The sequence below is a fragment of the Atractosteus spatula genome, chromosome 13, assembly GCF_055471065.1.
Source record: "Atractosteus spatula isolate fAtrSpa1 chromosome 13, fAtrSpa1.hap1, whole genome shotgun sequence".
Taxonomy (NCBI): domain Eukaryota; kingdom Metazoa; phylum Chordata; class Actinopteri; order Semionotiformes; family Lepisosteidae; genus Atractosteus; species Atractosteus spatula.
In genome coordinates, this window is record NC_142718.1 from 34,509,219 (window position 1) to 34,537,098 (window position 27,880).

Sequence of the window (27,880 nt, forward strand, 5' to 3'; positions counted from 1 at the left end):
GGTTTTAAATCTCATTTTCCTCTCAGTGTCATTGATAGCTGTGTTGTGGAAGTCTGCTCCCCCACCAAGCTCCTCTCTCCTGTCCCTGCCTGGCCTGCGCTTGGCTGTGACGAGCTGTTTCTCTGCCTCTGGATTGCAGGCAGGTGTCCCAGCCCTCAGAGTGACTGCAGTTCATGTCATCGCCTGCCCTGTAGCTGCTAGCCTGTACACAAATGCAGCAACAAGTGCAAGGTCACAGTATCTGTGGGTCTACAAAGTGCTGTTTCCTGCTGCTGGCTGGGAAGTTCATTCCCGGAATTCTGACATTCCAGCAACAGAATGCCAAGCGCTTTGAAAGTGTTACCATCTCAAACACTGATCTGAACAATCAAGCACCTTCGTGTCCTTATGTTATCTGAAAAAAAACATATCCCCTTTTCCCCCTTAAGTAGTATTAATGTACTGTTTTCCTTATGTAAAAATATTTTTTTGTTGTTGTTTGACAGGACAGGTGTTACTGCATTTGGCTAAAAAAGAGAAAGAATTATTCAAATGAAACCTGACTGAAAAGGGCTGTCCATCATGTGAAAAGCCCACTGCTGTTAGTTTGCAATGGTTCAAAAAGAAAAACACACAAGGCTAAGGTGCTGTGCAATGGAAATCAGACAGAAATAAGAAAAACATATAAACTTTAGATAACATGAAAAAAACATACATTTAACTCCATTATAATCATAATCTAATCTTCTTGATAAATTGGGAGGTAATCTTATTAGAATGCCTTTCTCACATGGTATGCTTCTAGTTAGGTGATAAGACCTTTGTCAGGTCACATTTGTATGTCTGATGAAAGCTTTCTTCTGCCGGGACGTCGACCGTTTAATAAATTCTAATAGAGTTGAGATTGTGCATCATGAAATTTGAAGTGAAACTGCCTCTGCAATACCTCCAATCAAGTCTTTTTTGAAGATTCCTTCTCATCCAAATTACTCATAATGTACATGTTCTTTGAGAATAAAATTTCAATCAAAGAAGGAGGACTGCACTGCCAGTATCTATGCAATCTCAATTGCTCTCTGGAGTAGGTCAAGAGCTCATTTATAACCGGCAGGAACAAATAAATTAGCACCTCTGCACAGAATTGAGGCACAAGATGTTCACATATTAATCCATCATGCAGTAAAATGAAAATCACCATAGTGTACAGTCTAAAACAACCAGTGAGATGCAGAGCTCCCATAAAATTGCAATCGACAATGGGAGATTGCAAGAAGAGAGGTAATTATTTTGATAAATGTCCCTTTGTCTCCAAAAATATGAAGTGGTTAAGCTTCCCCGATAGAAATCCTAGCACACTAACAAGAGTGAATGTGAACTGAGGCTGAAATACTGCAGGACTCTCCGAGAGCACAGTACTGCAATACTGCCGTATTGTTCCTGGGTGCCCGACTCAAAGAGGCACTGGCTGGCTTCCAGTCAGACATATTCAAACAAAATCAGTTCAGTCAAGAAATCATAAGGGTGAAAAACGAGAGATAAAATCTATATCAGCTTGTGGAATTCAGCCATCCTGGAAGTAATGCCAGCTTCCATATTGATCCACTCTGATAACTTGAAGTCCCATTTCCATGCTTTTGCGGGGGATTAAATTGTGTGAATAAATACAGACAATGAAGAAAAACAGCATCTTGAAAGACTACATTCAAATCCAGATTTTAATCTTGTCGGTCTTTACATCTGGTTTGAATGCATATTCTGTATACTGTACAGTTTTTACTATATAAAGTGCCATGGAAATGCTCTGTTTTGAAAGACGCTATACAAGAATAAAAGTGAATCTGCAGCTGTGTAAATCATTCACTCTGTCCTTTTCCGGACTGTGGGATACTGGGATTCCCTGGTTTTTCCTTCTTAATTATGGAACTGAACAGAGTGAATTGGAGTCTTCTCCAGGCGATTAGTTTAAAAGATCTATAAAGCAGGACATCCGGAAGAGCACAAAGAAAGGATCTTATCCTACTGCTTCTCAAAACATCTCCAGAATAACCTGCTCTAGGCTGGCATCTCTCAATAAATGGTCCGTGACCAACTCCTAGGTGTTCCATGCAAGATTTCAGACACAGGAAAGCGGAGTTACTGAAATTGCACTCATGGCAACATTTTCTTACAGGTGTAAGAAAAATTACCCACTTTTCTATCCAATATGCAATATATGCTCTTAATTGTTTTGTTAAAAAAAATCACCATGCTTGTTGGAAATCATCAAAATTAGAGCAGGTAATGCCACCACTGTACTTTCCAGCTTGCATGCAACGTACAACACAGAATGCCAAATTCCATCTGCAAAGCTTATTATAGAACTCGCTGTGCACATTCAAGTATTGTCTGCATTGGATTTGCCTTCGGGACCTTGTTAATCCACTTTGGTTAAAGGAAAGTAAGAGACGGCTGAAAATCAGGATATGGCTAACCCCGTATTTGACAGGTGACACATCAGCAGGTAGTCTGCACTATGCGTTTCAAGCACTGTTAATGTACCTATATCGAAAAAAATCTATAAATGTCTTATTGTGACTGGTAGTACATAGCACATATATATCATAGCAACATGCAGTTTGTTTCTTGTTCGGGTGCAGGCTTATGTCAGTATTTCTGAATAATGTTGTAATGATTATAAATCCCAGCAAATATGACTTTCACCTGTGATAAACACATGCTTGTCTGACCTCTTGATGTTTTCTGTACCACCCAGAGTGAGTTTTAGACGGTTCAACTTTTTATTTATGCAATACCAGAGTGAGCACACTCATTTCATGTCGAGCATTCAGTTAGGACGAACCTGTCTCACAGATACATTGCAAACAATGCAGGTTGGTATGGCAATGGGAGGATAGGCACTCCGGGCAGCAGACGACAGCTGGACAGCAGGCAATCAAACTCCGAGCAGAGCTACACATGAGATCATTACTGCACCAGGATAAGGCCTGGATCAACTGGAGGAGTCTGCATCTCAAGGGCTGGACTGGACAGCTCGCACATCTCAAAGGATCTGAATCGTGCCAGCACTCTGCGAATCCCAGAAACACTCCAAAGCATCCCCAGCAGAGATCATCTCTGTTGCTCTGTTAGTCTTCTGCTCTGCACGCTACCTGCACTCACCCAAACTGCAGGTATACTGGGGACACACGTAAGGTACTTCCTTATTTCTCCTGTCCACAACCGGTCAATTTACAATGGGTAGACGTGAGGCGCTTGGATAGAAACTAAATGCAACACTACATCCGCTCAGCGCTGCAGACCCCAGGTGAGTGGCTCTGCACCTCTGGGGCAGTCCATCCCCTGCCCCAGGATGGCTGGAGAGGCATTCAGACTGACCGCAGCCAACTGGGGGTGTAGACGTTGGCAGAAAACAGAACTTACTGAAATTCAATTTTCAAACAAGAACAAACGCAAAAACCGAAACCGAACAGAAGTCACGTGAGCACCTGCGCAATCGCAGTTCTCCGGCAGTGTGGCAGGGAGTCTCCCGGGAGCCCTCCCCTACGAAAGAGCTTCAGTCACTAATCGGAGAGGCTGGGCTGGATCTTGGCTGGGTTCCCATGGAATCTGTAATTAAACCCTGAACAGCAGAAGGGGACGTAGGGAGGGATAAACACCAACATCACTGTAAAATATCAGTCAATACATTTCTGTTACCTAACGAGCAGATGGGCTTGGCATCTGCAACAAGGTTGTTTTTTTTTTTATTGGGAGAGATCCTGATTTCATAAACAGGCTCAGTACAGTGCGGTTTCCTTACTGTCAAACGAGTTCTTCACAGGATGCAAAGACACTCTTTTGCAGAAAGACTGCTTTTAAAGCTTTTGGCAAAAACAGTGTTGCATATGGGCACAAAATGAAGAATACATAAAACATACGTCTCATTTTTTCACACAACTCCCTATTGGGTGTATAAGTACAATAAAGAATGCAACGCTGAGAATCTTGCCTGACGTAACATTATAGCCTGTCACAGAAATACGCCAATACCAACACTTAGGCAGATAAACTTGAAAAGAGAGCGGCAGAAGGGAATAAACTGAGTCGCAGTACAGTTGTATTTATTTACAATATTTATAATAAATCCCATTTGAAATAAAGCCCAGCTTTTCAGTGAGAGAACAACTATATGGGATCACCTATTTACCATCCTTAAAATACAACAGGTCACACACAAATGAACTTGGGGGGGATTAAAGTCTTTAAACACCCTGCAAAATTATCCTCAATACTTTTCAAAACTCAAGAAAGGAGGTATTTAAAAAAAAAAGACAGTGGCACAAGTAATAAGGAAGCAATTCAGCTGATGGAGGTGGTGGTGGTGGTGTAGGCAAAATAACCATGAGGGACTGAATTAGTTCACCTAGAACATTTATATGAACAGGTCTTCACTGGGAAGGAGCAGCTGACGTGACAAGGGAGTTTACGGAAAGCAAACAGCACAGGAAGAGTCCTAAGGGAACAGTCAGCTGGTTGGGGAGGTGGGAGTTCGTTTCTAAGAACGGCAGCAAGGAGCGAGTCCTTCAGCTGACTGATGATGAACTCCGTCCTTCATCTTCACGCTGCAGATCGCACCTCAACAACAGGGGGTTGCCTTTCCTGGTGGGGCTGCGAACACTGCTGGTCGGCTGACACCTGACAGATCACCCAGATACACCCAGACCAGCCCCACCAAAAACTCTGGGCACTGCCGAACAGGACAGCAGCCGGGAGCTCAGACCCCCGAAGACCAGCTGATGCAGGAGCCAAATGCAGGAATGCGGTCTCTGCACCGTCACTCTTCGTCCAATGACAAAATGTCACTTAATCGGTTTAATCTATTTCACCTCTTAAGACTATTTTGCTGGCTCTTGTACGGAACGTACAGCAGTGCTGCAATCCTGAAGAAGCCCGAGTCTTTTAGAATTTGTGTTATAATAACCAAAGAATCCATGTGAATTAAAGGGTTAGAGGGAAAACCACTTGAATTCATTTTTTAACTTAAATATTTATGTAAGGGTGGCACTGTGGCTGGGGCCCTGGTTTAAGGTCCAGAGAGATATTGGTGGTTTCCACCTTGTTTTGACCTGGTCCTACATGGGTCAGCAATGCTTAGGCCATCCTGAAAATAAGGGCATCGCGCGTCTCGCAGACCAAGCCTGACAGGCTCGCGGCTTGGTTAAGGAAAGCGCTTTCTAGGAACCTGCAAATGCCACTTGTTAGCAAGTTAGTTAAACACTCAGTACATGTCCCACTTTTCCCTTTTCACAAACTACAGGTTGCACACTCATCGACACAACAGCCCAAAACACGTGACACTGTACCTCCAGTCTGCTCCAGGTTGAGATTAAGAGCAAAAGGGCAACAAACATTATTAAAAAATTAATTATTAATAGAACTAATTGTTTTTACATGTACTTTTATTACACACTATAATATATGATAAGGATACTTTATAGATTTATATAATAAACTTTAGATAACATATGAAAAAAACAAATTTAGGATTATCCGTGGGTCAGTATCTTGGGGATTATGTGCTATCCCAATCCCTGAAAGCGATTTTCTTTCGCTGTATTTATTCTATTTATTTTAAATCCTCTTTAAGCGAACAGCTGTGCTCGACCCTGATGTAATGCATTAGGTGCTATTTGGTCACACTGTGGGGGCTGATCCTCTCTGCGGCAATACACTTGAATTCCCAGGGGTATTTCAAGGCTCCGATCCAGGAGCACAGTTTCGGTAGCTCTTTAATGCTGTAACAAAAACATGAAGAGCAAAATAAATGCCTCCGATGTCAAGAGACATCTATAAGGTTTTATAATAGCTTCTGAACTCGGCACAATTTGTTCTTCTCTTTGAGAGCTCACTTATAGCCCTGGGTAACATTCCTATTAATTCAGCAACGGCAGTGGCTCAGTGAAACAGTCTCTCCCCTCTCCTCTCTCCTTCTCCAGTCCCACATTGCAAGAAGCTGGCAGTGAGCCCCAGCCAGTCCCCTCCCTCCCCAGACATCAGTATCCTTCTGCAAACGCCTCAGTAGCACAGAGCTCCAGGAACTCATCTTCACTGGCTTACCCTCAGGCTGAGAAACACACCTACACATCCTCAAGAGCAATACCTCTCAGCTGCTGGTTCGTCCCCTTTTTCAATCCCAGCAGATTTCTAATAAGAGGATGCTTTTAGTTTGTGAAATAGCTATAAGCTCCAGGAAGTTCTAGTTCCTTAATCAAATGATGTCTCTCTTGTTTCAGAGAAACTGGAAACTAGCAACATAAAAGGCCAGAAACCTGTTGTGCCGAGCCTTCAAACTTATGGACGGATGAACTCAACGGTGGATGGACAGATCTGAGAGATCTGAGCAGACACAGGCAAGACTGACAGGCAGACACACTGGCTGACTGAGTTTCACAGAAGGGTTAACAATCCCTTCCTACATCATAGCTGGTGAACAGTCAGACCCTGCAATTCCCTTCATGTCCTTCTCTGCTTTCCAGGCTCAACAGCCCACAATCCTGTTCCTCTCTGCCGCTCCGTCCTGTGGGTGGACAATGCCAGAAGTACCCCCCTTGTCTGCAAGGCTCTGCTCAGAAGAGGAGGGAACTTCTGCTTCGGAGCTTCTGGGAGGGCATCGAGCATGGAAGAGCTTCGGAAAAAAGCAGACTGCGCCAATTCCACCGCCAAGAAAACCCACGGGCCTTTACACAGGACCCAGATCCAAAGCAACAGAGTGGAGAAGCAATGAATAAGTAATGGCTGCAAATTGAAAAAGCATAAACCAGGCTTGTAAGTGTGGACATCTGATGAAAGGACATCAATACCAGCACGACGAGAGGCTCAGAAGACAGGAGAGAAAACGAATCGCGAGGGCAAAACCAAAAACAGGATGGGGTACCACACAGTGGCGCGGGGGTGGGGAGAAAGACAATGAGAGGATGAGAAAAAGGCCCTTCTGGCAGTTAAAAGCTAAATGATGTCAGGATCTCCTTCAGCTGTTTCTTGAAAGAATCTGGGTTTTCGGTTTCAACAACATGGCTAGGTAGCCTGATCCACACTCCCACAACTATTTGGTGAATCAAGAAGCGCCTCGTGCTCCCCGTTCTAAATTCATATTCCACACACTTGCCACTTGTGTTCTCTGGTTCTGATTTCACTGTTTCGTCTCGCAAGGGTTTGACTTCGTCAAGGCCTTTGAGGATACCGGATGCTGGCATCAGGTCCCCCGCGCTCTGCTAAAACATTTTAATGAAGTGTCACACAGCCTGCTGCAAAGTCTACACAATTTGCACGGTGCTGCTTCTTCCCGTCTGTCTCAAGTCAGAATTTCACCTACGAGAGCATGAAGTCCAGCTGTCAGAAAAAGAGGTCACATCTTTTGAAATCAAAACCATCTAACCATACCAACCTCAAAACTATACGAGTGCCTGGTTGCAAATCAGACTTGGATCAGCTCCACCAAAAACAAAAATCGGCTTGCCTGCTGGAGTCAACTGGCTTGCATCTCTGTACTGGACCATCAGTCCAGCACACAGCAGGGATTACAAGAGAAAGCAATTACAGGAGCTCTTCATGTCAGAGGATCATCCAATGTAAAAGAAAGGGGCTTAAGTGTCAATATTGGCATTTATAAAACAATTTATCAAAGACATCCATTACACACATAGCTCCTTTATAGAACAGACGTGGATGGTTCACTGACGGACAGTCTGGGCTCTCAGGTAGTCTCCTGGTCAGTAATGTAATACAGTATATTGTTTCCGACCTCTTATAACTGACCGCTCATGCACATCACTGTTTTGCTGAAATTCTTTTCTCATTATACTCTGTTCTTCAACGACCAGGAACTGCAACATTTGTAAAGTAAAATATAATCGTCTAAACTGTTCAGATGTGATTCAATCACAGCAATAAGCACACTACCTAACATTAAGTGTTAAATTCCTAATTCTAATGTAACAGTCACAAGATTTAAATCGCTAGCCACCTGCAGAACCACTAATTATGGTGAAGCTAAGACTTACAGTGGTTAAGGAAAGGGGCTTTGTTATACCAGGTGGTTTCTAGTTCTAACAAATTATTTAATCTCTTGTACACCATTCTTCTGAAGAGGCTAAAAAAAGCAGATGGCACCGCAGCAGCAGCAGTTGTGGACATGTAGTTCATGTATTTGCTCCATAAAGACTGGCAGTGATTTTACCGCAGGATCGTGCTGACGTGCGAGTGGGACAAAGTGACCCCATGTGAATCAGACTGTTTGGAAGAACAAGGCCTGTGAGACAGGACTGTCTGGTCTGGAAAAAAAACACAGCCTTGACTTCAATGGCTTTAGGAAGCGAGACATAATGTCTTACTTTCCTGAAATAGCTCTCTGATGCGTGGAAGACAAAGTTGGAGGACGCAAGACAAAAAAGTTCTTGTAAATGTTGCATTTTACGGAACTGGAATACAAGAGAAAATGCCTTAAAAAAAACCATTGTACCACACAAACTTAATCTTAGCCAACATTTAAAATCAGGAAAATACCACTCATTACAGTCTGGGACCACACGTTTTAAGGGTTCAAACGTATGGTAAAAAACCCTGAATTACTTGGAATTAACATTCCATTTTTCAAATGTAGCTACTCTTGCATTAAGTCAGTGACTCATTTCCAGTGCTTAAAAGGGCTTTAAGCACATTAATAGTGTACACCTTCATTTTACAAAGCTCTGCATAATACATTTGGTCATGCATACACATGAAAACTGTAAATCTAAAGGCTAAAAAGCCATGGCGCTGTTCCACCAACCTCCCTTTACAGCACGAGCACACACATACTGTATATACTGCTGAACTCTCCCATGAGGCAACACTCCTGACCCCTGGCCTTTGGAGAGCTGAGCTCCGTTTAGCAAAGGGAGGAGCAGGTGGATCAGCCAACAGCAAGCCTGCCCCTTCAGTCTAGAGAGGTGTCAAACCCAGTTTCTGCAGGGCCTGGCACCCTTTTGGTTTTGGTCCAATTCCAACAGTCAATTAAACATTACACCTAATTATTTTCGTAATTAGACAGATTTGAGACTTAATTAGATTTTTAAGGTCTTCTACAGTTGTTAACTGCAAAAATGCACTTCGGTAAAAGTACGGTTACCTAGACAACATCTTCAAGCTTGGTTAGAGGTATTAATTATGCTGTTAAATAATTAGACCAGCTGTGCAACTGAGAGCTCAGGTGGAATAAAAACCATATGACAGCCGGCCCTGCAGTGAGAGCGACACCCCTGATCTGGGAACAGCATGAACAGGACTCCAGCCAACACACAAGAACCCACAGAACCTCAACGGAAACTTGGGCATTTCATCAAGTCAGAGCAAAGCATGCGCAGCGCAGTGCTGAAACTTCACCAAACAGCCTCTGGAAAACCAGCAGCCCCCCAGTCCTAGTCCGATTCTAGTAAGAGAGCCTCCGGAAGAGCACAACCGCAGTGCAGTGTCCCACACGCTGCACCGCTGCCAGAGCACGTGGATCTGCTGAAAACGGAGAAAGAGGAGAAGTCCCACGCCCACACCACAGGAGCCACAGCACGTCCACCAGCAAGCTGCCTCTCTGGCTTGGGGCAGAGCAGCAGCAGCAGTGAGGGCTGCGAGCGCAGGCCCAGCTCCGCTAAGAAACCAGGTCTCCACGGCACCTCGAAAGGCACAAGACGACATTACAGTAAACCCTCAATTTCACAGGCTTTGGATTCAACAGACAAAATCTGCTGAAAGGAATGCCTGAGTTTCCCCACAATAACAGGGGAACACCCAAATAATAAAAAAATAATAAAAAAGGTAAAAATAAATGCAACATAAGTTTAAAATTCAGGAATATCAGAGGTAGGAGTAGGAGTAGGTCGATTGTTTACTTGAATATTTATGATAAGGCACAGGAAAATGTTCCATTGTATGTTTTGATTGTAATTTGATTGTAATAGTAATTGTGAAAAAATAAGTTGAAATATCCAGAAAGCATTAGTATAGTATTTTTTGCATGTAATAGTGTGTTTTTTGGATGAGAAACATCTTTCATGGTTTAAAGGACACCCCTTCCCGAGAGTTTCCTGTAGTTCTGTAGCTTTTACTTACACGAGCTTACAGAATTTACCTGCAGCTTAGAAATTATTACTTAATAAATACAAAAGAACACAAAGATTACACACAAGACCAGGTCAATTTAGCTTTCTTGGTTAAATTAGTAGTTAGCAGCTAATTGATCCACTTGATAGTTCAAGTAAATATAATACATATTTATCATATCTGAAATATTATATAAACTCAGGGAGCCATCTAGATTACACACATTGTGTAGACCTAAACATTCATGGAACCCCAAACAAAACACACACAGCTAAAGCTCAATACAAGTAAGAAGGTGACTTCATTGCAGTTTTCTATAAATTGTCGGTTTCTACTTCAAAAGATGTTCACTCATCTTTTGAGCTTGGCATTTTCTTCCATAATTCAAAAACTACCAAGATTTTTTATTCACAAGACACTACATCACTGCCCACAGTTGATTTTCCGAGCTCATCAGTAGTTCTCACACAGAAAAAGAAATCAGAGTGAATCTGTGCTAACTGCCTCTTCATCACCCAGAAGCCATACATGGGCTGTGTTCTCTGTGTCAGTCCTGCACAGACCGATAAGCAGAGCGCACCTGGTTACTAAAGCGCTGTTGCTAGAATGCAAAGGTACATGCAGGGGTTCAACACTGTCCTATTGTCTCTAAAAATCATTCTCGTGAGAACCTTCAAAAATTTCTGGCTAAAACCTGAAGAACAGGTCTTACAGAATAACTGTTGTCAGCTGTCCCCAAGGTTAGGCTTCTATACGTTATATATAAATCACCGCAGCCATCAAAGCTTGATAAAATTGAAAGATTAAAGGATTTCACGTCTCTTCATGAATCGGCTGTTTTTCCTCTATCATATACATCTTGGCTTATTCTATCAAAATCAGCTCAATCACTTCAAAGCGGTTTACTGTATATTAAGCTTGAATCTGGCGCCCTCACCACAGCACAGGAGCACCTTTTCACCAGAGAGCTCATCAGGGCGAGAAGGCGGACTCAAAGCTCGCTAGAGCCCTGCTCCTTCCGAGACTGGGGTGTCTTATGACGGGCAAGATGCAGAGCTTCTCGGGCTCAGCCATGCCTGCCCTCCTGCACAAAGCTTAAACCCAGCTTTGTCGTCGCTCTTCAGGATTCAACCAGCATGCAAAGACTTGCTTTTTTATTTACAGCGTGCGACTGTAACGTCTTACGCACCTACTGTGCAGCTGGGCTGACACCACAGTGACCTAGGGATGGACATGTTGTGGGTTGTCAGCAAAGGGATGGTAGCTCAATAAAAAAAATAAAAAATTTTTTTACAGATATTACAGTCTAAAAGACTGGAAAAACCATTACAGAGAGGCATAGAAAGAGAGCAGTTTGATGCACCATTTATTTTCCCTATATTCATTTAAGGATCTGTTCAGGCACAGAAATAGCAAGCCTAGGAATTACAGTGAAAGAGAATGAACAATAATGTTCTCTCTGTGCTCTTGATGCTCAATGAAACACTCCAGAAATACATTTTCACACCTTCATTTCATACGTAAAGGAAACCAATGAACCTGCCTCAGTATGACTTATGAAGAGGCTATGACAAGCCTGCAGTGCTGTCTTTCCCTTTCCTGCACTCCTTACCTCCTGATTATGAAAAACACAGCGCTTGACAGAGCATGCATGGCAAGGAAAGAGCACTTGTGAGTTTGCAGTGCAAAAAAACGCTGTGCACATACTTCACAGGCACAAGGGCTTTGCTGATTTTAATTGCCCTGCACTGATGCTGAGATCTGGAAATATTGCTAGCAAATACACCGCACTTGAGTCACCAAGACATGCCAGGTGTGAAGCCATCCTTCATCACTGGACTCCATCAGTACTACCAACTGACAGGAAGCTCTCATGGTCAACCCAAACCCGCATAATCCCCTGTAAAAAGCCAATGATATGATTGTGAGGTGCCACCTGAGGGCCTGCTTCAGTGAAGAAGTGGTGAAGGCTCCTAAGGAACTGCAGAAGACCAAAAAAACCCAACTACAGTCAATCACTCAGATAGCTGTACCTGACCTCACCATACCTCACCTTTGACCTTTCCTCACAGGAACGTGCTCACTAATGATGGCACGATGTCGCAACTGAAAACCTGGGACCTTCGTCAAGGCAGGTAAACCGAAACGGGCTCCGTGCTCACAGTGAAGTTTCCAGCTTCACACTGCAGCAAGGTACCTCTGTCCACTGGGAAGGAAGCGATTAATCCGGCGTGTCTGCATACTGATGAGGCAGCTGGTCATCCTAATCTCTCTGTACAGGACCAAGAAGAAGAGCACGCAGTAATGAAGGGGCAGGTGTCATCTTTCACTGCTGAAAGAACACTGGGTGGGAGCACCGGTCACCAGCCCTTCTCAGTCTCAGCTTTGACTGCTGAATAGCGGTGAACTGTAGCAGGACTGGATCCTGCAGCATCGTCTTCTCTAAACAAGGGCTCTTTCAAGCACACACAAAAAACGTTAGAGCTGTGCAGCTAAATTCCATAGGAAAGGGTTGGGTTTTTTGGCTTTGGAGACAGCAGAGCAGATGTACAGCACTGTGACTGCAATGCTTCTTCCTTTCCCATCAGAACGGCACAAAGGGATCGTCACATTCTCTCTCCCCCTGAATCAGTACTCTCCTATGTAGGCTGATGAATCAGTAAAAAAAAGACACTCTGTGCTGGTTTATATGTAGGGGCTGGTATTTATTAACACTTAAGCATTATTCTGGTTCTCAAAACTTCAGTGTTAGACGGACTTGTCACTAACAAATGCAAAACCAAACACCCCCAAAAAACACATTCAAAGATGAATGGAATGCTTTGACGGTCTGCTGCACCACAGATCACTGCAGGACCATTCTGCTCGACTTTTCTTGAACATCCAGTGCAAGCCCCACTACTCCGCTGACAATCCACTGTTACCAAGGCTGTGCATTCAACAACTATTCACATTCTCCACAGAAGGCACTAAAGCAGTTAACATGCAGTACACACCAGCTGCAGCTAGGCTATTCACTGGGAACGGAGATCGAAGGCTGTGGCTCAGCAGTAGCAGAGGCTGACATTCTGCCACAATCCGAGGCTCTGTTCATTGCTGTCAAATGGCTGAGTGGGACAGGACAGGACAGGAGTGGCCGCAATCAGCAGAATCTCTGTAGAAGATTCGTCTCATTCTGTTTGCTTATCTGTAGTGATTCTGGAATGCAAGACATCGCTAAGCACTCTTAGTGACCAAAGGTTGTCATCTGGGAGTCATAATCGGAGGCACAGGAGCTCAAAGTCACACAGTTTAAAGCTACCACAGCTAAAGAGATCAAATCATAGAATCTATTCGGGTCAACGTACACTGTAGTTAAGAACAGTTCAAACGAGTACGAGTGCGTACATTCACATTTTATAACACACCAGAAAGCACATAATGACATGCATTTCACAAGGAACCTTCCACTGGCTGTTTTTTTTTTGCTTGTTTCCTTCAGGAAACTCAGTCCCCCGGCCGCAACAACAAACAGCTCTGCGACGTTTTGTCTGCTTTGTCAAAGTCATTACTTCTCTAGGAAGTCAATCACCGTCCTAAACAAACCTGCGAATTGTTATCGAGGCAGAAGTGCATAAAGGTTCTCTGATCGAGAGAGATTCACTTGAAAGATTTTACAGACTTATCAAAAACCGATGGCTCCCGAATGTTATTTTTCCTGTGGTAGTAATGCAAACCTGTGAAAAGCTATAAATCCAAGCTAGGTTTGGCCTGCCTTACAGGTCACTGAGCAAATTCTCATGAAAACCTGCTGCTATGTGGATCTGAATGGGCGCGTCTCTACAGTCACATGGTGATTTGGATTCAACATGGGTCGACTGACCACTTTTCATCTGCTGCCTGTTTGACCGATGTTACCATGGGATACCATTCCACATGAAAAGGGACTTGTGCCCAGGAGGAGTGTCATTTACTGGCCAGGGTATCTTATTTTAGAAATAAAGAGTTGTGGGGGCTCTAGGAATGAGAGAAAGACAGAGTGGCAAAAGTGTTCCGTATCAAAAAAGTGGGAAATCATAATGACTGCTAAAATAAAAGAAAGAGCGTGCCACAGCTTCATCACCCTTCCACCAGCCAGCTACACTGTCAGGGAAAAACCTGTTATTCAAATGTGGACGTCGGACAAGAAGGAAGTCAGTTTGTATTGCAAATTCCCCTCAAGTCATTTGATTCCATGACATGAGGTTCTATAGGGGTGTTGGCCTGCGCAGTATGTATTAATAACCAGTCAGCACACATGTGCTGGTGCCATATGGGCAGTGTGTCAGCACAAACTGCACAGGCCAGTAACTCGATTATAGAACGACCTCTGGAAAGACCCGCTCTGGGGAGGGGGGAGAAGTTAGAAACGCAGGTCTGGACTAATCACAGGACAAAAGGGACATTAGGCAGCACACCTACAGCACGCACACAGGCCTAACAGGCAGGTGTGTGCACTCACCCCAACCAGAACAGAGCGAAACAAAAGTGAAAACAAAGAAACAAAGAAACCAGGTGAGAAGGAAGTTCGGAGCTTCCGTTTCTGTGCTCGTCGCCGTCCTCTCTTCGGGGGGAGCGGCCTGCCCACGTGATCTTAGGCGGGACGGCTGCAGACTGGGCAGCTCCACAGCAGGCTGGGGCAATGGCACCAATGGCCAATTTCAGCACAGACTAAAAACAAGGCTGAGGAAGTGAGCAATTTGTTGCAGCAGCGCGGTCAGGTGTGCCCCTTGGCAAACTAGCCTACACTGTCAAATCTTTCCCAGTGTCAGCATTAACTGTAATCCCTTCCACTTTTTTAACCACCTGCTCATTCCTTCCCCTCTCCAAATTGGTACAGTAATTAGGGCCCAGTCTTCCTCTACCAGAAGCGTACGCCTGTAAAAGGATGGACATGGATCCCGACTGGGCTGCAGCCTGAGCCCGACACTGTCCACTGTCTTTGTCAATGAGCTAGCAGAGATGTTGATACAGCTCCCAGCCTCATACTAAACCACACCTGGTTCCACTGTCACCCACAGAACAGGGGCTCCAGTTGAGACTGGCACTGCCAGAGTGGTACTGTGAGACCTGGGCATTCACGGCCAATCTGGACTAGACCAGAGCCACGCATCTCCAGACGAAAGCCAACGTGTAGGAACAAAAACAGCTCCTCATAGTCTGAAGATCAAAAATATTTAAAAGTGTACTACAATCTATGAATTAAGAGGCCCAGTCACCGACAGGGATTAGACAAAACGGAACAAACACTCCATAGAATCCCTGCACACAGGCAATTATATAAAACATTATATAAAAAGATTCTTCAATTACAGAGAAAAACGGTAAACAATGAGAGCAGGGCTGAAACAGACAAGTATCCATTGCAGCATACAGAATGCCACTACAGTCTGTGAAATTTAAATAAAAAAACTCTGTACACTGCCTCAAGAAGAAGAACAAGTAAAGAAATAAAAATCATCTTTCATCAGAATACAGTGTACAGTTGGAGTTATCACGATATATAAAGAACATTTTCCCCTTATTTTCAATGGAAAGACTTGACACAAGGGGTGTTTTGGGCCTAATCAAATGTCAGACTCAATATCTTTCATCTTGAACAAAGTCAACAACAAATACTCTCACACCAGGGCCAATTCTTCCAGAAACCAATGAACCTTCCAGTATGTCTGAGGACAGTGAGAGGAAACCCCATTCAATGGAAATTCAATGCACTGCGATGACCTTACAGCCGGCGCACCATGTTCTTATCAGGGCCAGAATAGCTCAGGGAAGGGGCAAGGGTGTAGGGTAGCAAGCACAACAATCCAACAAGGCAGTACAGCAACTGCAGCGGTCTAGGATTTCGCCAACTGCACTCCTCCTCCTCGCCGCTGTCTCATTTAACCAGCGGACACTGCTGAGGGGAGCCGAGGAGGCGACACCGCAACAGCACGACCCAGTGAAAAACAGACTCCAGCGCCCCGAGAGCAATAAGAAGGGAGAGAAAGAGGAAAGGAAGCTGGGAGAAAAGACACTTCCACAGACAAGCCATCAGGTGGACAGACTGCTGCTGTGCCGTCCTAGGGCTTCTGGCTGAAGAAGCAGAAATCAAGCCTCTTTTAGCCAACAAAAAGAAAAACGGCATCAACTGCTGACTACTGGACCCACTCACAGCTGATCCTTCTCTTAAATAAAAATAAATAAAAAAACAAGCATTAACGTTTATGATCATTAACTGCCTGTCATCACAATAATTCCTTGCTTTTCACCCCCAACAATCCCTAAGTGCTTTACACATATAGAAGTACCCACTTCAGATAAGGCGAAGAAGTTACATGCTTTACCAACTGAACTGTAAGAAGGCCCAGATTGTGCAAGCTTTGAGTGGACAGGAAACCGGGGTTAATAACTCTACTCTTACAATGTCAAGGGAAGTTTGGAATGATCAAGTAGTCAAGACTTTGATTTAACGTCTCATCTGAAGGACAGCACCTCCAACAGCACTGTGCATTCGGTCACCATACTGGGGCATCGTTTTGGAAATTGTAGCGCAGAGGGAAGATCACCTCCCTGGTGCACCGAAACCACCTCCAACAGCAATCTGGTTTTCCTTACAGACTTTCCATCCCAGTACTGACCAAACCCGGAGATCTGGAGAGATCAGTCTGCAAGATGGTGATGCTGCTCATGCATTTTCCTCTACAATGATCTGAAATTAGCATGAAACTGCAGCAAAAAGTGTAATCATAAACCTAAAAATGAAGTAATTGACACTTGCCGGCATTTGGTTTGCTTAGAAAAAATGCTGCACTCATTTGCTTTTATTTTCTACACTCATAAGAATATAGCTCTAAAGTTTAACAAGGAAAGGCCTGCCCGACAGTTAAAGCACTGGGGTGGCAAAAAAGAAAAAAAAAACATTTGTTTGCAAATAAGTACATTTAAAGGTCTTAAGTAGGTATCAAAAGAACCAAAGGAGGGCAGAAACAGTGGGGAAAAAAACAAAAGAAGGCAATCAAACAATTTCCATCTCTATAAACAATGAATCAGAGCTTCACGACGATTTTGGAACACAAATCATTTCACCCCGATCAACGTGTCTATGCCCTTGAGAGGTGGGGTACGCATCTGTCACAATTCGGTGGAAAAGCACTGCAGCTATAAAAGCACAGCTCAGGCAGCGGTTGGCAGTGGCAACCAGGATATTCGAATTGGTACACGACCTGGATGGTATCACGACCTACTTAGTCATTTTAAGAGGTATTTCTCACTGAAAAATCCAAGAGGTACAAAACTGAATCACAAAAGATGCCCGTCAGTCACTGCAATTGCATTATGTTCTAATGTTCCCGAGATACAGTGTTGCAGGCAGAATCAGCACTGTTACAACTACTATACATCTGTTAGCAGCTCTGTTTTCCAATGGCAAAGGATATTTTCTGGACCATGCACAGAACTTTTTTTTTCCCCCAACAGACTTACAGACTACTACCTCTTATGGCTTATGGCCTTTCTACCTCCTTTTATTAGCAAATTGAATCCAAAACTGTGAACACATTAGAAAGACCCTACAAATATTTGTCTGCAGTAAGACTGGCACACTGGATCGGTCTCTCTCAATTTAAAACCAGGACCTCCTACCGTATTTCTTCATAACTGCGTGCACTGGAGTCCCACTAATGATAATCCACACACACTGTATAATTCAATATACAAAATTTCCATTTTCACTTCAGATAACATTTCCATTGAATTGTACCAATAACCTTGGGGTAAAGGAATGCCATAAATTTTGAGAAGGATGAATCAAAACTGAAATCTGGAAAAAAACAATCCACCTACACTGCCTTCAGTTCAACGAAACACATGAAGGGCCAAGTGCAAGTTTTCTGAGTGCTCCTGGTCGCAATCTCCTCTTATCAGGGGACTGCCTGTGCTACACTTCCCACTACAGTGAATGAGTGGCTCATTCTCTGCGCTCTGAGCCGCCAGTGTACTACAGCTCCTCCAGCAGACCTCCAGGTGCCCCAGCCAACAGGTGCCTGATGGATGACAAGACAAGACTCTTCAGTGCCCCCGGTCCGGTCTTCCAGCTCTCTGAAGGGACAGGCAGTGATTCTTCTGCTGGCACACATGACACTGTAGCGCTGAGCCCTGAACACCTCGCTAATTCAATTCCCTTCCCCTCTCCCTGTATCCTTCACAAGGAATGACAAATAACAGCTGCAGCGTTTCCACACTCGTCTGTATCAATATAAAGGCATAAATCTCTTGCATCTCTGAGCCTTTGACCACACCGCCAAAATACCAAGGCCTCTGCAGAGCCTGGCAGTAATGTCAGTCTAATTTCCCCCACCACCAAGCTCTTAGGAACAGTGCTGTAAATCAGAAATCTCATTTCTGTAAAGGCAGGGTGAAAACAGTCATGAATAAAGGATGAAGCTGCAAAGTCGTTTCACTCAAAGATTGGTGTCCTTTCGCCCTACTTGCCTGGCAGCACTGCCACTTACAGAACACGACCATATTCTCAGGTTACCCTTTGCGGCCCAGGCACAGAATATTTGTCAAACACGAGAAATACTGCTGTGGGTTGCGGGAGGGCACTGCATGTACATGCATAGCCCGTTCCACCTTCACGCTCAACTCAAGGAAGTGTTACTTTGATTACCTTAGCCTGTCCAAGGCTTGAAAAAGAAACAACTTTTTAAGCTGTTGCATGCTCCTGTAATACACTGTCCAAGATAACAAGGGATCGGTCCTATTAGTGATGTGAACAAATGCCACACAATTTCATGCTTTATCAAATGTTGTTTGTGTCCATGGATGCTGGTGAGAAGATATGCCTCACAACTATAACCTTAAGATCTGCAGCTCTGGTCCCTTGCCAGCCATGCTCCACAAGCTACAGTGCACAGCAGGTATGGCTATATCCCAGCAACAAGCACCATCTCTGGGCCTACAACCAACTCAGTCTGAGTCTCTCACTGCAGAGCAAAGCACAGCCAAATCCATACAGCTCCAAGTCAGGGTCTCAGAGAGTGCGACACAAAATCCACTTCTCAGAGAGAAGGGACCTTTCAAACAAACCTTCATCACATCATTGCACTTGTGTCAAAGCAGAGAAGTCTGAATCTTTACTGGTCAGGGATACAAAGAGTCTGGGATTTCCCCATCTGTATTGGATCTGTCGTTCAGTTTGGGTTTTACAGTACATACTTGCAGCAATAATGGTGGCACACTGCCTTAAGATGGGTTACTTGCAGGAGAGAGGATTACAAACCTAGCCCTGCAGTTGCACAATTTGTGGCTCATGCTCCATAAGAGCATGTCTCTCTAATTGAAACAAATCTCAGCCCATTTAAACACCTACTTACTGATTGGGTGCAGTCTAGAAACATTATCTAATGCCATCCCGATCTAATATGACAGCTCAAAAAGGACGCAAGGACCATACATTGGGCTGAAAAGGAGAATCCTCAGCTCTTACAAATCACATTTGTGCTACGCTCAAAGTCCTGTTTCAGCACATTGCGCCACAGATTCCCAGAGAAGTCCGCTGGCTAGCGTACCTCCTGCAGCAAAATTAAGCTAGAGAAAGAGGAAAGCAGCCTGCCAGGTTTACCAAGACACAACTCACATGAAGCAGAAGCAGAATCTGCAGCTGCAGTCAATCCTATTTGTTTAAGCTTACCGATCAATATGGAGCAGTCTCTCCTGGCTGATTTCATCTACAATACATCACAGCAACTCATCACATTCACTTGGGTGTTTACATTTCAGACGAAAGAGCGACTCAGCGCTAAATAGCTTGGTATGCTTAGTCTCACAGTTCCTTGCCATGCAAGAATGAAGCTTACGGACACAATGGAGTGTTTTCTACAATGCAAATAGTCTAGCATTTTTCATTTTTTGTAGTTAATGGAGATGATGCATGTTTTATTTCTACACATAAATGGAAATTGAAGGATTGGTCTTCAGGGAAGTGTGGGATGAACCTGAGGCAATGCTAATCATTTTTTTTTTTTTTACATCTGCACAATACATTTACTGCTTATCATGTCCAGCAACAACGTGGGAAAGTACAAAAAACACCAACATCCCTCCTTGTGCAGGGGGGTTAATGGGCCACTTTAAAAGTGAGTAAGCAAAACCCTGTAAGAAAACCAATGCAGTAAAGACATGAAAGTGATTTTAACTACTTGGATTCCATCTCTTTTGAGTTGCTTCTAGTTATGGAGGTCACATTTCAAAGTATCAAGTTCAAAACCTCTTGCATTTTTGCTCCTCTCAAAGGAAAAGACATTATGACGAACAGGTATGGACTCCTCAAAAGATGTGAAATCAAGAGTCCTTGATCTTTAACCACAGCCATCAAAGGCCACTGATTCCATGTACCCTGCAGGAAAACCAATCTAAGCTACTGCAAGATAACCCACTGCCAACAAATGTAGGGTTGCGTGGGACGGGTGTTCTCCCAAGCACAGGTGAAGCTCTATGATCCTGGTGTCGCAGGTCAGAGCCTGGGTCACGTCAAGAGGAGACTGAGACTGGGACTCCCCCAGGCTGGCTCACAACTGGCCAAGCTATCAGGGCTGATGGGACTGTCCTGCCTGTGACCGTTAAAGACGAAGGTTGGCTGGTCAGAGGAAACTGCACGCACGTCCTCATTCTCCTCTATATAGGATAAGTTTCATTCAGATACTGACAAAATCCACCATAATCTCCTCCAAAGCAAATCTTACACTGGAGGCTAAATTCCAAGACAAGAGACCAAGTGCAGGCAGTCTGTTTCTTGCAACATACATCATGCTGACACCCAATTGGACAAGCCTAAACCAGGAGTCAAAGGTGAAAGTGAAACAGTTAGCTCTAGGTTCAGGATTCATAAAAGCAGATGGGAGCTGTCAAGAAGCCCCCCAGCACATAACTTAATCTCTACTTGGTACACAGTACTGACAACAAACAGCCCTAAAGGCCATGAGACCAATCACCCACAAAATTTATTTAATATCTGTAAAGCAAGTAAAAGAAAACATTTATTTCATGTTACTACTTTTCTCCATAAAGGAAACACAAAAATACAACCACTGTTGCCTTGTGTGCAGACATTCAATTTAACTTAAAATTGGTATCATCCCATGTAATATCATCTGAATAATACACATACAAGTTCGAAATTCCTGAAATATAAACCTGCAGTCAGGTTTTGACTGGAATGAAAATGAAAGCTACAGTATTTCAGGTCAGCTCAACCCATATTAAAGTAACCCTTTGTTGTAAAAAAATACCACACAGATGAAATGAAGCTTTGTTTACTACACACACTGAGTATCTACAACCGCAAGGGAGCACAGAAGCTTCCTGCTCCTCAGGGATGGAATATTTCAACGTTTTGCGGTAAAAATACAGGACCTATCGTTCGTGTACACAAGCAAAAAAAGAAACATTATCAATAATATCCTCCCCAGCACATCCCTGGCGAAGTCACCAGCCAGAGAAGAGCAGTGAGGCAGCGACTGTTGCCACGGCAGCAGGTGAGGCGGAGGGAGGAGATCCTCTGGGAGACCGTCAGAACCAGGCTGAGCCCAGACAGAGCTCCGCGGGGATCACACTGCAGCCTCAGGCAGCTAGGCCCCGCAGCAGCCACAGGCTCATAAGAGTCAAAGCTTTGTCTGCTTATTTTGTGAAGGCTGTAGCAAGAATGTGAAGATGCAGTAACCCAGGACAAGTTCTTAAAATAACACTTTCCTGTGGGAAAAAAAATGGAGATTTACTTTGTAAAAAAGGGAATTAATTGTTTTTTTAAAAGAGGAGCAAATCTTGTAGAAGACAAATTTTCAAAATAATACTTCTGTGATTATTCATATTATTTTCCACCTAAAACCACACTTATTAAAGCACTGTAAAAACAGACCAATTCTGCTTTAATGCTTTAAAAACTGTCATCCTGATATCATACACTCAGTGCTGGTGAACTACTGAGTATCATTAGGTCTCCTGTATTAATCAGTATAGGTCTCCTGTATTAATCAGTATAGGTCTCCTGTATTAATCCATGACAATCCAGCAAGGTAAGTAATATCATTTCTATGAGACGATTAGATGATAGCGGCAACATATTCCCCCAACAAAGATCACATCACAAGCTCTTTGTTAGATACTACCTTTTTAACAGCGACACCAAGCATCCAAACTTTCAAAAATGAACCAGCAAAAAAAATAATTTTCTATCAATTATCTGTGACACTCATATCTATGGGTCCTCCTTTGTTTTCCTTTACGGCCCGAACTGCAGGACCTCACCCTCAGTGCCACGACAACAATGGAAGCCCCATTTTCACAGGCTCCTTATAGGAGCGACAGCAGACAATAATCCATTGTGCAGGATTCGCAGAGAAAACCGGAACTCCCTTAAACACCAGCAAGCTAAGTACTGCCAGGTCAGCCTTCTGTTTACTTCCTCACAGAAAGAGATTCAAAAACACTTACAAAGAGCCTGCATCCCCCTAGAGATCACCTAGAGCTCCCCCCACCCATTGAAAGCATTACCGCATGAAACAGAGGCCAAACTTTTACCTATAAACAACATTCAACCTCCAGCTATACATGCAGGACGCAAACCATTATGTAAGGAGAAGGCAAACATATGTCCACCCAAAGCAAGCCCTTGTTTGAAATCTCATAATGCTTCAAAGACCTAACTACAGATTCAACCCTGGAATTTGCCAAGTGTAAAGAATATCCTAGGATGCAGTGAGTCATTAATTTCCCTGTATTGAACTGTCAAAACTTCAATTTCGCAATAAAAAATAAAGAAAGGATGGTTGTGTCCTGTCTAAGGATAATCGGCACACAAGTAGCTTCAATTCCCTTCAAACTGTAAGGTGTGTCTATAATCCAGACACAGATATTCATACTTCCATTCTGCTCTCAGCTGATCCCCTGGTCACCTTTCATGTAAGGCAGTCAATTCAGCTATTCAAAAAGATAATGTAAGGACAGAAAGCACAGGCCCTGGGACTGGAATTACATTTTCAAACACAAATGCATCATGTTTACCACATTTGAGTTAAAGAAACATCCCCTTTGAGCCACAAAGAAAAGTGAAAAGCAGAGAAGGCTGTGGGTTATGAGTAGCTCGAGCACCGCGCCGTGACAAGAACTTGCTTGCTGTAATCCAACGCTCTCCTGGAGCTCAACTGCAGATCCGAGACGTGTAAACTCCCTTGTAAACGCGCAGACCTGGACTGCTCTCTTTTCACAGCTTTTCCCCAAACGCTTGATTAAGGAGAAAAATTTATCCGGCTGCAACAGCTATTAACCTTTACACTGTCCTCGGTGCAGAGAGCCCCTGAAGTGTGTGGAATCCCCTGCATGTCAAATCCCAACCTGCTACATGCCAAGATCGCTGTGTAATTGATGCCATCTCTTGCCTGCCATGCAAACCGTGGGAAAAAAAAACAGTTCCAGAGATTCAGAAAGCAGGTACCTGTTATAAGACAACACCTTAAGACATACAAGACAACATGGGGGCGGTGCGGAGGTTCTGTGGCTGGAAGGTTGCCGGTTTGTATCCCATTGTCATCAGAGGAATCCTACTCCGTTGGGCCCCTGAGCAAGGCCCTCAACCCCAGCTGCTCCAGGGGCGCCGTATAAATGGCTGACCCTGTGCTCTGACCCCAAGCTACTCTCCCTGTCTGTGTGTCTTATGCAGAGCAAGTTGGGGTATGCGAAAAAAGACAAATTCCTAATACCAGAAATTGTATATGGCCAATAAAGTGATCTGATCTTAAATTCATTTTCAACACCAACCTGACTGCAAATAAAACACCGTGTCCAGACCGAGTTAATGCCACATGGCTTTTATCTACAAGCGCGTATTGGCAGTGCCACCGATGGCCTAGCAGCCTCTGGGACCGCAGATAACACCAAACAGGGGCGTTGTCTGAAGAAGGCCCATGACCAGAACTCGGCACAAGGGGCTGGCTGTCACCAGGGAGCTGCAGGGCTGCCTCACACCAACACAGAGCGCCTTCAAGCACCGCAGTCCCCGAACAAAAAGGTTTATCTTCAGGCTGCACTCTGTTTGCACTGTCGTCTGTGTTCACAAAAAGAGAGGAGGTAATTACAGACTTAATCTCGCATACTGATCTGGACTTTACGGCATACATTTTACACAAGCAGTCTGAAATGAAACTGTATGCTTTTCGGAAAGGGAGGCAAAAGAACTGGGCACAATAAGTAAATCTGTCACCTTCTCCAAAAGCCTGGGTCCTAACGTAGGTGGGGTGTTTTCAAGAGCCTCTCTGGAGCCCGATCCCCCATCCCCCCGGTGCTGCACCCCAGCACAGTGACAGTTCACCTCCGGGAATATCACTTTACCTGGACAAGTCAATGGAGACCACATTTTTGCTGCATGACACACTGTCAAAGACAGACACTTCTGGAGCACTGGGCTCCTGCGAAATCCAACCATGTAGTGTTGTCAGTTCCAAAACATCCACTGTAGCTTCCAAAACGTCAGTTCCAAAACGCAATAAGAGATCTGCACTCAGCATTCCTTTTTACAGATCTGCTACAATCGCTGTTCTTGTCATATGCCTATAAGCACATATATAACGTACAATTAAGATGGTATGTGAGCCTCGTTTAAGAACAGCTATTCTTGCAGATTATTTTAAATATGTTTTAACGTATTTCTCATGCCACCCAGTCTATGACTAGCCTTAAACTACTTTCATTGCTGCTGCTGCTGTCTGTTGTCCAGTCCTGTGGGGTCATTCTGTGGTTTTCATTGCTACAGGCACATCCCTGTAGCAGATAATTCAGTGAGTCGAGCTGAAATCCCTTAAACAAAAAACAGAAGTCTCCCTTTTAAACCGCAATAAATCATATCGCTTAAGGAGAAAAAGTTTTCGTTTTGTTAAGAATCCTTTCTCTGCATGGTGTAGGGTTTGTTAAACTACACCTACTGTATAACAGCCCGGCGTTAATCTGTCACTACAGCTTTAATTTTAATCGTCTGGGGAGAGGGGAGGGGGGTTACATTAAGAAAGATCACTGCTTGTCCAACTGCGCCTTTTTATGTTCCCTTACAAAGCCCTGTAAAACACGCTAGAGCCATTTTATACCTATAATCTAGGAATGGCCATCTGTCCGACGCTGTTTAGGCTGCCGAGCTGTTAAACGCAGACCCCGGCGTGCTGAAGACAACATCTGCCCGCTGCCGAACAGGCGCCCATATGCGCGCTCCCAGTTCCGTCGTGGCTCTGGCTGAAAGCTTGCCTGCGTCTCCGTATTGTGCCGATTTTGGCAAGCGCCGACACCGAATTAATTTCTCTTCAACTACTGAGTGTTCAGCATCCACACACACACCATCTCATCGTAATATTGACGGGTCGTTCACTTGCAAACAGAACCAGACAAGCAGAGAACACGCGCACCTCCGTCTCAAGTTCGCTTTCTAAATGTAAGGAAAAGTCAGCACCGCGCTTTACATTTGGTAACCGAAGAAGTAATTGCATTAATTGTGATAAAACCAGGAGAGTGTCAGCCCGATGGCCAGAACTCTACAGTGGGATCGGGGAAAAGGATGTTTTTTGCTAGTCCATAAAAGCCCTCAGTTCAGTTCAACATCCAAAACGCTTAACTAAACCCATTCTTCAAAAACAAAAAAAAACAATGTAGTCTAAAAATCTTTTGAAGGCTTTGTGCTACAAGTACTTAACCATTCTCTTCTGTTACATAGGAACAAAGTGCTTTTTCGCGAACTAGAAACGTGTAGCAAGTATATTCGGATCACTAAGGCCGAGCCAAACCGCAGAAGCGTAAAACAATAATGCTCACTCGAAAAAGACATCGATTTTCTACCCCAAATTGTAGACACAGGGGCATCCAAAACTTTCCTTTAAGAAGCCAATTCTGGACAGCCTCTAGCTGGGTAAACTGATCAAGCACAGCACACCTGCCGAGTTTCTAAAACACAAGTTTCCCTTCACACAAACGCAGTGAGGTCGCGCCGCGGGACGACAGCACACTGACGCTCCAAGCTACCCCGGCATGTAATGTTATTAAACACGGCCAACGATGCACAATGCGTTCACCTACCTTCAATGGCGATGACATGCTCCCGGATCTGGTTCTGAAGAATAGGCTCCTCCACTCTCTCCAACAGTTCGTAAATGGAGTAGATGTTCGGGTGGACCGACTCGAACCGCTGGATTTCGGCACGAATAGCGGCCGAATTCGCCAGGTGCTGCTGATAATTCATCTTGGTACCGGTGCTGGGAGCGGGTTGAGAGGCGGGAGGGGGGGCTGGGGGGTGGTGGACGGGTCGAGGCACTCGTCTGTTTTTACGTTTTATTGCCAAAATTGCGAATCAAGCACTTGAATCCGTAGCCCGACTGCAACAGTCGGACGAATTATTATTACCTCGCCGTGGCGTCGCACCGGCCAAGCAGTAGTCAGAAACGCAATTAAAAAAAAAACACACAAGCAAAGAAAAAAAAGAACCAAACACGAGGATCTAGGATTCAAAGGAGACAGAGTTCCCGTGTTGACCTGACACCGAAAAGAGTAATTCCAGAGGACGGCACCCAAGATCGGAGCCCTAACGCCGGGTAGAGAACCTCAGTCCTGGCGATCCCACTGTTCCTCGGAGTACCAGCACTGAGGCGGCCCGTCTCTGCCTCTCCATACTCACTGCTCTCCGACTTTCCGCTCCGCAGATGCACAAGGGGGAAACGGCAAAATAACAATTCGGCTTCGGCTTCCCTTTTTCCCTATCCTCAAAAAACAAAAAAAAAAAGGTAATAGTCTAAAAAAAAATGTATGCACACACAAGTCACCGCCGGGGCAAGGGACGAAAAAGCCCTCCAATAGCTATCCAAGAAGGAGGCAGATTTCCAGGTGACTCAGCCGACCCCTTGCCATGCCCGTTCAGTGGCGGTATCCCCTCGGCACAACGAGCTCAGCCTGATCCGGGGCCCCTTACACACGCCAATGCGCGGAATCCCGGTGCTGCGGACAACCGCAAAGGTGATATTGAAAAGTAACGAGAACCATAATAATAAACAATCCAGAGGAATCCTTGCGAAGTCTCCCCCTCCTCCTGCCGAACTACGGGTGCAATACTCCTCCTCCGCCACCAGCCCCGCCGGATCCCTGCTGTATGCCGAAAACGTCACTGCGCTTGCTCATTCCCTCACGTCTCCTGGAAATCGTCAAGTCGCTGAATAGATCCTAGACGGACTGCACCGCAGTGGTGTCTGGGGTTTGTAGTCTGATTGCCATGTGTGTTTTTTTTTCGTCCGCGTTGCAGGTACCCGGAATAATAACAAGGATCAAACTATTGGAACACCTAACCCACACCGGTACAATGGCTGCACAGGACATACGTGCGACGACAGGATAGCTTTAATGTTTTTTTAGTATTGAAGGAACAAAAGTGCAAACGGTTAAAGACGTCCAGAATGTGAACAGATTGTCAATCTGTTGTTGATAATTATTCCATCACGATGCGCAGATCAGGTAATGTGATCATGGATAGACTTTCTATCCTTCTACGAATCTTATCCTTCTTTACATCCTGAAAACAGAAACATCACCCCTGACAGAGTCTAAATCCGACTTAAACTACTTCACGTCTCCCTCCTTCCCCTCCATGACCTCTCTTCCTTTTGAATCTGTCAGTTTCTGTCCTTCTTCCTCTGCCCGGAAGATTATTATCAGTGATCACTCCCATATTCTCAGTGCGTCTTTTCTCTGACACTTCTTTCTAAGCCAAATCGAT

At 44.4% G+C, this 27,880-nt stretch overlaps 1 protein-coding gene across 1 annotated transcript in view; it reads right to left on the minus strand.

Annotated features, from left to right (window-relative positions):
- agap1 (ArfGAP with GTPase domain, ankyrin repeat and PH domain 1) overlaps positions 1 to 27,220 on the minus strand; it is a 242,445-nt gene extending 215,225 nt beyond the window's left edge. Inside the window, exon 1 of the mRNA XM_088930492.1 lies at positions 26,197 to 27,220. Coding sequence (XP_088786618.1) covers positions 26,197 to 26,359 — 163 coding nt within the window. The 5' untranslated portion in view covers positions 26,360 to 27,220. The remainder of the gene's footprint in view (positions 1 to 26,196) is intronic.
- Positions 27,221 to 27,880: the final 660 nt, after the last annotated feature.